Source organism: Camelina sativa, chromosome 9 (genome assembly GCF_000633955.1).
Source record: "Camelina sativa cultivar DH55 chromosome 9, Cs, whole genome shotgun sequence".
Lineage (NCBI taxonomy): Eukaryota > Viridiplantae > Streptophyta > Magnoliopsida > Brassicales > Brassicaceae > Camelina > Camelina sativa.
The window spans coordinates 26,538,077-26,549,129 of record NC_025693.1 but is presented as its reverse complement, the minus strand read 5'-3'; the positions used below and the strand labels follow the sequence as shown (position 1 = coordinate 26,549,129).

General features: G+C 38.3%; 3 protein-coding genes across 3 annotated transcripts in view; 1 reads left to right on the top strand and 2 right to left on the bottom strand.

Annotated features, from left to right (window-relative positions):
- Positions 1-4,758, top strand: part of LOC104712402 (putative calcium-transporting ATPase 11, plasma membrane-type) — a 5,540-nt gene extending 782 nt beyond the window's left edge. The window contains exons 2-7 of the mRNA XM_010429299.1: positions 1,211-1,265; positions 1,367-3,291; positions 3,389-3,544; positions 3,641-3,812; positions 3,890-4,188; positions 4,271-4,758. Of these exons, the coding sequence (XP_010427601.1) occupies positions 1,211-1,265; positions 1,367-3,291; positions 3,389-3,544; positions 3,641-3,812; positions 3,890-4,188; positions 4,271-4,570 (2,907 nt within the window). The 3' untranslated portion in view covers positions 4,571-4,758. The remainder of the gene's footprint in view (positions 1-1,210; positions 1,266-1,366; positions 3,292-3,388; positions 3,545-3,640; positions 3,813-3,889; positions 4,189-4,270) is intronic.
- LOC104712401 lies at positions 5,355-6,355 on the bottom strand. Its single transcript, XM_010429298.2, has 4 exons — positions 6,188-6,355; positions 5,939-5,984; positions 5,768-5,859; positions 5,355-5,675 (listed from the first exon to the last, which is right to left on the bottom strand). The coding sequence occupies exons 1-4, from the start codon at positions 6,248-6,250 to the stop codon at positions 5,571-5,573; spliced, it is 306 nt and encodes a 101-aa protein (XP_010427600.1). The 5' UTR covers positions 6,251-6,355; the 3' UTR covers positions 5,355-5,570.
- Positions 6,651-11,053, bottom strand: part of LOC104712400 (DNA helicase INO80-like) — an 8,599-nt gene continuing 4,196 nt past the window's right edge. Inside the window, 13 exon segments of the mRNA XM_019229369.1 lie at positions 6,651-7,056; positions 7,274-7,429; positions 7,510-7,719; positions 7,822-7,978; positions 8,062-8,156; positions 8,273-8,380; positions 8,467-8,727; positions 8,824-9,384; positions 9,484-9,630; positions 9,825-10,055; positions 10,505-10,562; positions 10,658-10,819; positions 10,996-11,053. Coding sequence (XP_019084914.1) covers positions 6,862-7,056; positions 7,274-7,429; positions 7,510-7,719; positions 7,822-7,978; positions 8,062-8,156; positions 8,273-8,380; positions 8,467-8,727; positions 8,824-9,384; positions 9,484-9,630; positions 9,825-10,055; positions 10,505-10,562; positions 10,658-10,819; positions 10,996-11,053 — 2,399 coding nt within the window. The 3' untranslated portion in view covers positions 6,651-6,861.

The following is an 11,053-nucleotide window of genomic DNA, read 5'->3' as shown; positions in this document are numbered from 1 at the left end:
TTTTTTTTTTTTTTTTTTTTTTTCTCTTTACTTTAATCTTCATTATTTTTCGCGATTAGCCTTAGCGATCCAAAAGAATCGTTCTAGTTATATTGTGAACTTATCTGAACCGAGAAATTATAGTTACCTCATTATAAACACACATACTAATACTTTTTCAGTCAACCAAAAAAAACAAAATATGACGCGTAAAATTAGAATTCAGCTAAGTCTTTAAAAGATTGATTTGGGACAACTACTACTGATTATGATCGTAATGTGTAACGGATGAGTTGTTTATTATGGGCTATTCATATACTATTTGCCTACCCAACATTGACATAATTGTCCATGTCATGCTTTCGTGTCTTCTCCAATATAAATCAAACTTTAGTACTTTCACGGCTTGAGCATATTCCCATCGCTGCACCTTTTTTTCTCTTTTTTTAAAAGCTCAAGGATAATTAAGAATCCATTTTGTGGACGTTAAAGCCAAATCAAATATAATCTAGTATTCATATAGTTGTTGACTTTTGGTGGGTATTGACTATTGAGCATTCTCTTTTCTTGACTTGTTGTGCAATTGCCTTAGCTTTTGGGAAGTTTCTTGGAAATTTCGTGAAGAGCGGATCCATATCATATTTCTGAAACAGACATCGACTTTATTTGTCCACTTGCGTCTATTTAATTAAAGAATCAGTTATGGGGATCTCTTTGAATTTTTTAAGTCCTTTGGTCCCTTTCTTCTCTGTTTTTGTCATTATTTTTCTTTTCTTTCCTATTGAACAAAGACATTAGGCTGTTTGACTATTATGACTGACAGATGACTATTGAGCTAACTAAAATAAAATCATGCCTGTTTGAAATCTATTTTCAAAACGTGATTTGTGTTGCAAAAGACATTACCAATTTCATTGAGTTTTAGAGATATTAGAAAAAAAAATACAATTTTAGGTACATTAGCTCCGTTTGAATCTTTGTTGGATCTCTGTATCTTTTGACATATACAACAACAATTAGCTGGTGTTAGATTAAAGAATATACCCTCTTCTGCATAAAAAGCATAATGCGAAGAAAGAAAAAAAAACAAAAAATTTGTAGCAGTTGGCATGTTTTGGTGCTCTAGAAAAGATCAATGACTGTTAGTTCTTTCTTGTAGTGACTAATGATTTAGTTGTTGTTAGTGTTCTTCTATAAGCTCACGTTTTCCTTTGTTTTGTTTCATAACCAGGAAAAGATACGGGTTGCCTTCTACGTTCAAAAGGCAGCTCTTCAGTTCATTGATGGTAAGACATGCATTGTTTGAGTTTCAGAGATGCATGATTTGCAAAATTTTTGGTGGGCGACTGGGTTTGATTTTTAATCTTCTCATTGTGTATTTCTTCAGCTGGTGCCCGCCGCGAATATAAGCTCACTGATGAGGTTAAAAAAGCAGGGTTTTATGTTGAAGCAGATGAGCTTGCTTCTATGGTTCGCAATCATGACACAAAAAGCCTGACGACCAGCGGAGGACCTCAAGGAATTGCTCAGAAAGTGTCTGTATCTCTCACTGAAGGTGTCCGTTCGAGTGAACTACATATCAGAGAAAAAATTTATGGAGAAAATCGTTATACTGAGAAGCCAGCCAGATCATTTTTAATGTTTGTTTGGGAGGCGCTTCAAGATATAACCCTCATCATCCTTATGGTCTGCGCTGTAGTATCGATAGGAGTGGGAGTTGCCACAGAAGGATTTCCAAAGGGCATGTATGATGGGACAGGGATCTTGCTAAGTATAATATTGGTGGTCATGGTTACTGCTATCAGTGACTACAAGCAATCTTTGCAGTTCAGAGATTTGGATCGAGAGAAAAAGAAGATTATCATTCAAGTCACCAGGGATGGGAGCAGACAAGAGGTCTCCATCCATGAATTGGTTGTTGGAGATGTGGTTCATTTGTCTATTGGGGATCAAGTTCCAGCTGATGGGGTTTTTATATCCGGATACAATCTAGAGATAGACGAGTCAAGCTTATCGGGCGAGAGTGAACCATCACATGTGAATAAAGAGAAGCCGTTTCTACTTTCAGGAACCAAAGTCCAAAATGGCTCTGCGAAAATGCTGGTTACAACGGTTGGTATGAGGACTGAGTGGGGAAAGTTGATGGATACTCTCAGTGAAGGTGGAGAGGATGAGACCCCTCTGCAGGTGAAACTAAACGGGGTTGCAACAATCATAGGTAAGATTGGTTTAGGCTTTGCAGTTCTTACGTTTGTGGTGTTGTGCATAAGGTTTGTTGTGGAGAAAGCCACGGCTGGTAGCATCACTGAGTGGTCTTCTGAAGATGCACTAACATTGCTTGACTACTTTGCAATTGCTGTTACCATTATAGTCGTTGCTGTACCTGAAGGGTTACCTTTGGCTGTGACCTTAAGTCTAGCATTTGCTATGAAAAAGTTAATGAGTGACAGGGCACTTGTGAGGCATCTGGCTGCATGTGAGACGATGGGTTCTTCAACCTGCATTTGCACGGATAAAACAGGGACTTTAACCACTAACCACATGGTAGTCAACAAAGTTTGGATATGTGAAAATATCAAGGAGAGGCAAGAGGAAAACTTCCAGTTGAACCTATCCGAACAAGTTAAGAATATCCTTATACAGGCCATATTTCAGAACACTGGTTCTGAAGTCGTTAAGGATAAGGAAGGAAAAACTCAGATCCTTGGTTCACCTACTGAAAGGGCGATACTGGAATTTGGTTTGCTTTTGGGTGGTGATGTTGACACGCAACGCCGAGAACATAAGATACTCAAGATCGAGCCTTTCAACTCAGACAAGAAGAAAATGTCTGTTCTTACATCTCATTCTGGTGGTAAAGTACGTGCTTTCTGCAAAGGTGCATCTGAAATAGTCTTGAAAATGTGCGAGAAGGTTGTGGATTCAAACGGAGAATCTGTTCCTTTATCTGAAGAAAAGATTGCAAGTATCTCTGATGTCATAGAGGGATTTGCTTCAGAGGCGCTGAGGACTCTCTGCTTAGTTTACACGGATCTTGATCAAGCTCCCAGTGGGGATCTTCCTGATGGTGGCTACACATTGGTTGCAGTTGTTGGAATCAAGGACCCGGTTCGCCCTGGTGTTAGGGAAGCCGTTCAGACCTGTCAAGCTGCTGGAATCACTGTTCGTATGGTCACTGGTGATAACCTAAGCACAGCCAAAGCTATTGCAAAGGAATGTGGTATACTTACAGCGGGAGGTGTAGCTATAGAAGGTTCACAATTCCGCAATTTGCCTGCACATGAAATGAGGGCCATTTTACCCAAAATTCAGGTTCTGATTTAGATTAATATAATGGATTCTTAACTCTCCCACACGTCTCTTGAAAATTTTTAAAGCGTTTTATAATATTCTTTCTAACTGATTTCAGGTGATGGCTCGGTCTTTGCCATTGGACAAACATACATTAGTCAACAACTTGAGGAAAATGGGAGAGGTAGTTGCAGTTACTGGGGATGGAACAAATGATGCTCCTGCATTGCATGAGGCTGACATTGGACTTGCCATGGGAATAGCTGGAACAGAGGTTAGCCTTTGGTTCTTCTCTGTTACTGAGTTATGATATCATTGGTAAATCGATATTTTATAATCTTCTGTAAGCTAAACTCCCGGTGATACACAGGTTGCGAAAGAGAATGCTGATGTAATCATAATGGACGATAACTTTGCAACGATAGTGAATGTGGCGAAATGGGGACGAGCTGTATACATAAACATCCAGAAGTTTGTTCAGTTCCAGCTAACTGTTAATGTTGTTGCTCTGATCATCAACTTTGTCTCTGCTTGCATCACCGGTAAGTAAAATGAAACACATACACCATTTACAGCAATGAGGAACAATCTCACCTATGATTGTTTTACACTTTTTCAGGATCTGCACCACTCACTGCTGTGCAGCTACTTTGGGTCAACATGATCATGGACACACTCGGTGCATTGGCTCTAGCAACTGAACCTCCCAATGAAGGTTTAATGAAACGTCAACCAATAGCTAGAACTGCTAGCTTTATCACCAGAGCAATGTGGAGAAACATCATTGGTCAAAGCATTTATCAGTTAATCGTCCTCGGGATCCTCAACTTTGCTGGCAAACAAATACTCAACCTCAACGGCCCAGACTCAACAGCTGTTCTTAACACCATCATCTTCAACTCCTTCGTCTTTTGTCAGGTGAACTAATTTCACCATAAAAACCAAATAAACATATAGTGTTTCTGAAATTATTGAACACTAATGATTTGCATAAAAACAGGTGTTTAACGAGGTAAACAGCCGAGAGATAGAGAAGATAAACGTGTTTAAAGGAATGTTCAACAGTTGGGTGTTTGTTGCTGTAATGACCGCAACAGTTGGATTCCAAGTAATCATTGTTGAGTTCCTGGGAGCATTTGCAAGCACTGTTCCATTGAGCTGGCAACATTGGCTACTTTGCATATTGCTTGGTTCCGTAAGCATGATCCTAGCCGTTGGTCTTAAATGCATACCAGTTGAGTCGAACCGTCACCATGATGGTTATGAGCTGCTTCCTTCTGGTCCATCTGACTCCGCCTAACCTACTTTCTAGTAATTGCTACGTCCATTTTATATTTGATTTTATTTTTCAGTTCCGGGCTAATGATCTGATCTCAAGTTGTATAAAATCGTTGCTGGATTTTTTTTTTCTATTTTGGGTGTGGGTTTGAATTTATTTTTTTTCTATTTTGAGTTTCCACTTGACCCAATGTTTTGGTTTCTGAAACATCTTAAAATCGCATTTTGGACTTGATTACAAATCAAATGTCTGATCAGTTCAATCAAACAAGCCGATCTCTGGTAACTTCTCAGGGTAATATTCAGTAAAGCATCAGATCTGGTACTGGGCTTATTGGTTTCAAAATCCAAACAAAAGATTAGAGAAGAAAAGGCAAATGCGTACTACCTGAAATAGAAGCTCTGAGGATTTTGGCCACAAAAGAAAATGGAGAAAGACTCCATATGAACATTTTTACCATGGAGATGATTTTAGAGACCTTGCTTTTCAGAGCCAAGCATGGTGAATGGCTACTAATCAATGCCTCGTTAAATCCAACAAAAATGCAAAATCCAATATAGAAGAGGCAGAGATAAAATCTAGGCTTGATGATGGGTTGCCAGATTCTGAGCTACTCAGAGATATCAGCAAAGTGACTCAAATTACAAAATGGGATTGAGCTCAAGAAAGATGATCTTGGATAGCTAGACTATGATAATACGGACTGTAGGCATTAATGCTTCATGTTCATAACAGAGACACAGCTAGCTCATTTCAAATATGGAGTAAGCTATTTCTCTTCTCAGCGATCACATGGTATAGTAACTATCTTCATTAAATCAACATATGGACATTGCTAAACTAGAAAGTGCAGATGCGCTTATGACATACACAAAAACACAGAGCCAGATACAGAGTAGCAAAACTCAATCCTTTATGATATCTTGTCAGTTAAAAATAATATTACTGAGTAGAGTATCCTTTCCTCAGTAAGGATGTTAAAGAAAACGAATCACAATAGTAAAGAGAAAGAAGAATGAAATCATTTAGAGAGTTTCTCAAGCTTCTCATCAGCATCCTTTAGCGCCCGCACAAGTTGCAATATACGGTACTTTTGCTTATCGTTTTCAATGGTCAATTCTTTCACCTAGTAGTAGAATGATCTATTAGTCAAAACTCCAAAACCAAGTACATAAGGTAATGAGACAAATAATGTGAAGAGAAGAAGAAGAAGATCACCTTCCTCTGTTCTTGCATCACAGTGGCGTTAGCTTCTTCAAGCTTTGATTGAATTTGAGCAATTTCCTCAACAAGTTTAGCATCCGGAATGTCTGAAAACAAAAGAGTATATATACGTAACTCCTCAACCAATTTGTTCCAGAGATTATTGGGAACAGTTTCTGAAAGAACCTGTCTTGGTCGACGCAACAGCAGCTTCAAGCTTAGCCAATCGCTCCTGCCAAAATAAAAAACATGAATTATGAATGTGGATGCAAGAGTTAATTTGTTCATGTCATGGCATCATAATAATCATTGAATGAGAGAGTAAATAAATCCAAGATTTGGAAAAAATAAATAAAAACCCTAACTTTGAAACCAATGGATATGTGTTCGAATGAAGGATGATTAGAGAATTTTTTTTAAAAAAGACCATCGAACCTGTGCTTCAGTGGCTCTGTGAAAGAAGGGTTTCAAAGTCTCGGGAAGATGATGGTCCTCCATGATTTTTCCTCTCTCAGTCTCAGCCGTCCGAGAGGCTTCAGGTCAAATTATAAAACCTCTCTTCCCTAATAATTTTTTTTCTTTTGTTTTTATTTCCTTTTCTAACACAATAATGTTTTTTTATATATTTGGGCCACGGAAGCTTTCCAAGTTCCAAGTTTTAGGCAGTTGCAAATAATCAATCACTGATATCTGTTCATATCAGAGACTTGGGGATGTATTCAATCTACGAGAAGTCTGATCAAGCTTCTGAACGGAGTTAGTGATGAGACTTTGTTGATTTTGGACGGTTTTTTAATCTGTATCAATCAATAAAGATAAATCAACAAAGAACGACATAGAAATTCAGATAGATTGTTAAAATTTCTTTATATCATACTAAAATTTAACATCCACTAAATAAGATGGTGATCAATGGTTAAAAATTATAAATCCAATATAATATTTTATACATATATGTACCATTAAGTTCTTCTACTTGAGACTGACGTTAAAAAGTAAAACTTGAACCGAATTTTTCAAATCTGTACACTTGGCTCAAAAACTAGGGACCATTTGCTAAAAACCTGCCTGAAGTTAACATATTTATCAAAGCTTCAATCATCTTCAGATTAGTTAGCTGAGCTACTTGGATCAAATCCTCTATTTGTTTCTGTTACAGAGGCAGAGAAGACAGGTTCAAGACTCTCGTTTATGCTCTTTGTTTGTCTCTTTACCCTTTGTGTCCTCTGAGGAGTATCTTCACCATTTGCTTCTTCCTTTGCTTTCTGAGAAACTCTAGATTTCGGAGTTGAAGCAGCTTTCCTCTGCAAATCACCGCACATAACCATATCCTTTTAGTAATTATACTTGAGCCAAAACTAATCAAGGTAGCACCAAGACAAGCTCCCTAAGCAGACCAACTTATGTTTCATTTGCAACTAACTAGGCCTTGTATCGTGCATAGATCATGAACCTAAAGAAATGGATAGGGACTTGATAATGTGAAAGGCAAATGAAAGAGTGAGTTTGTAACATGCATACCTTCTTATTACCGGATTTTGTCTTTTCCGGCTCTTCCAAAGGTTCCTGTCTGTTATCTTGTCGTTCAGCATCTTCTAACTCTTCCAAAGTTGCATCTCCTTCAGCATCTATTCTGATACATTTTGTTGACTGTTTTTTCTTCTGCCTGTCCTTCACCTGGAAGACGTAATAAAGTTATGAGTGACAGAATTCTAGATTCCTGAAATATTAGATGTAATAAGAATAATGTCCCCCACCTGTGGTGGTAGATTTCTCAATTTCTGCTCCATTTTTGCTGCCTCGGCATCATCCATTAGCAGCGATACCACATCCGCATGTCCAAAAACATCATCACCCTGAACATGACCTCCTGTCATAACAAGCTGTTGAACTGTATTTTTCTGACTTGCCCTGTGCAGAATTTTCTCTTCCACCGTCTCCTTGCATATGAGCCGATATACAGTAACCTGTAAGAGGTTTTCAGATAAGAAAATGAGATCAGGCGACACAAAAAGTAATCCCATTGGTAGATGCTTTTTCACGTGCATGAACAGAGAATAAGCACTGACATCTTTTGTCTGACCAAGACGATGAGCTCTGTCCATAGCTTGTAAATCCAAGGTGGGATTCCAATCACTTTCATAGAAAATGACAGTGTCTGCAGCCGTCAAGTTGATACCAAGTCCTCCAGCTCTGGTGCTCAGCAAGAATACAAAAATATCGCTCCTGCAACCATGCATGGGTTACACTTGTGCACAGAAAGCCTCATAGGAAAATCAAAAGATAGGCTTGAGAAAGTTAAATCCTACCTACGCTGAAAATCCCTAACCATATCACGGCGATCCATAATGGTGGACGATCCATCAAGCCTGAGGTATTTGTACTTTCTATAGTTCATGTAATCCTGCATAAACATTAGATCGAAAATGTAAAGCAAAGGTCTAGATATCGATACTTGTGATACATAAAAGCACAAATTCATTTCTACAGTTAGGTCAAAGGCTTGCGTAAAGATATTACCTCAAGAATGTTCAGCATCTTTGTCATTTGTGCAAACAGAAGCACCCTGTGATTTCCAGCTCGAAGTCGCTTCAATAATATATCAAGTGTCTGTAGCTTCCCAGAATCCTACGATCCAATTTTGTGATTAGAAAAACGAGCTCATATTATAGCCACTGAATATAAAAGGAAGCTTCAACAGAAGAAGAAACTACCGTGAGCAACTTTGCTGGGTCAAAACTTTGCATTGGAGGGCAAGAACCAAATATTCTGTGCGTCAGTTGAAGCGCAGGCTGCACAACTGGAAGTTCTGAATCAAGTTCTTGGATTAAAGGATGTGGAAAGCTGTTCGGCTTCCTGGGTCCATTTGCTTCTGACGTTCGTGCAAAACCGATCAATAGTCTCTTAAGCCATGGTTGATGTAATTCTTCTGTAACTCTGTATGCAGAATTTCTGTCCGAGCAATGAATGGTTACCTGACACAAGCAAGTTCAAATAGAACATGGTTGAGAAGACTTGGTAAGGAACTACCAAGGTTATGTCAGCAACTTAACAATTCAAAGAAATCATACCGGTGGAGCTCTGGCTTTTGGGATATAAGTATATGCAGAATGTAGGAGTTTGATATTTGAAAGAAGCCTATCCTGATGAGAGGTCACTAGCGCTTCAAATGAAGGACGGGTAGGCCCTGTGCTTAATCTCCTTTTCTGAAAATTAGTTTCCACTTTTGATGGCATCAGCAACATTCTTGTGACAGCTTTGGTTTTAAATCTCTCGATGTTATCATCACTAAGATCATCATCCTTGGATTCCATAAGAGAGTTCACTAATTCATCCAAAAATTGCCGCTCCCATCTCAGTATAGAGAATAATAGCCTTTCCGCAATAGAACACAGAGCAAGATATCCAACTTCTGATGGTGATAGATCCATCAACCGAGAAAAGCCAAATGCTCCACTTCCACTAACCACTATATCAGCCCCATTATCAGGTGGGAATATTGACCTAAAAATATACTCAGGTGAATATATATTAAAATGCTTCAGAAAGGATTCTCTGGATATGCCACGCCCGACGGAAGAACAAAATGTTTCAGAATTTTGGAGCACCTCTTGGTGTAGTAGTTTAGGAATCTGAAAGAGAATGAAAATATTGAAACCAAAAGCAGGATTCAGTGAAAGACTAGAGGATATTCTTTACTTGATTTTTTATATATATATATTGAATTGCACCTTGTATATTATCGGATTTTGACCACCAGAATAATGTACATCCTCTAGCTCACCGAAGGGATGAGGTAAAAGAGAATTGGAAATCACTCCAAAGTAGAGATACGAAGTCCCTTCATTCCTTTCGAACAACTCTGGATGGTTGCAAACCTGACATCAGAAACACAAACATGAACTAGCATAAGCCATAGTCTTGTCAAACCTGATACCAGAAATGCTGGATGTCTTCTCATGTACGTTGTTTAAGAGGTAAATACACCTTCATATTGTATAATGTATGAGAAAGCAGGACAAGAGGCTAGACAAAAGCAGGGAAGTAAATCCGGCTAGACAAGAGAGCTTACCTTCCTTAGTTGAATGACAATATTCATTAGATTCAATACTTTCTTTTCATTAAATTGTCCACGGTTGCTATCAAACAACTCAGCCAGAGAAATTTTGTTCTTAATAGCCTGATAAAAAGCTTGTTGACGAGAACTGAGCTTGCAGTGAACTGTAACTTCCGTCTTTGTAGTTAGCTCAGAAACTACATCTTTTTTTACCCTTCGAAGCATGAAGGGCTTCAATATCGCATGCTGTTTGGGAAAAGAAACAAATTGTGAGTGACTAAACAACTTTAAATGGTAAAAATATGCATATGCAGTACAAATTTGAAGAATTCCTGGAGAACCAGGAATCATTATAACTGGATGTTTGGAATTAACAAACCCTTCTAACCGCAAAGGAAATGGCAGAAGATTGGCTGTTAGAAACAAGAAAAAACAAGAGCCCCAGGACTAGGAGTAACCATTGTTGGTTAACTAGGAAGCTTCTCGTTCATGACAGATGCATATACATGAATGTCGTTATATAAACATGATATGGTGTTTTCTTAAGGTCTCAAGACGGAATAATGCACTGGAAATGGAAAGTAAAGCAAAACCCTACTCAAGGAGCCTAGCATACTAAAAATAAGAGCAGACAGAAACTGAAAGAACTTGTCGTGTCCCCACAATAATGGTGCAATCAGAAAATGAAATCTCACCAGTCTGTTAAGCTGGTGCTCATTTAAAGTGCCTCCGTGTTCCGCATGATTCTCGATTCTGTTAATTAATTTGGATCATGTATCAGAAACAATTTCCTAGATTATTTCACAACATACTTTTGTATGACAATAAAGCAGACTAATAGTACAAACCCTTTTGAGAACCACTCATTAAATTGATCATGGCTGTCAAACAGCATTGGCATGATGAAATGCAGCAGGGCCCATAACTCTGCCATGTTATTCTGAATTGGAGTACCAGTCAGAAGCAATCGGTTCCGACAGTTGAAACTAAGAAGGGTTTTCCATCTTATACTGTCAAAAAAAAAGAAAAAGGAAATGGAAATTGCATAAGAATTTAGCATCTCAAGTGATGTACAAGGAATTTCACAATTGTAACATTCCCATGCAAAAAAAAATTTAGAAAGTGATAAGAGAACCTGAGAGCACTAGCAAACCTAATTTAACTGACTCAAGGGAAACGTACGAACCTGGTAGAACTTTTGATTGCTTGGGCCTCATCTAGCACCATATATTGCCACTTCACCC

Coding starts and splice junctions, on each gene's coding strand:
- LOC104712401 (XM_010429298.2), bottom strand. CDS start 6,250: ATGGAGGACCATCATCTTCCCGAGACTTTGAAACCCTTCTTTCACAGA. Junction 5,985..6,187: donor ACAGAGCCACTGAAGCACAG/GTTCGATGGTCT, acceptor TTATTTTGGCAG/GAGCGATTGGCTAAGCTTGA. Junction 5,860..5,938: donor TGTTGCGTCGACCAAGACAG/GTTCTTTCAGAA, acceptor TTTTGTTTTCAG/ACATTCCGGATGCTAAACTT.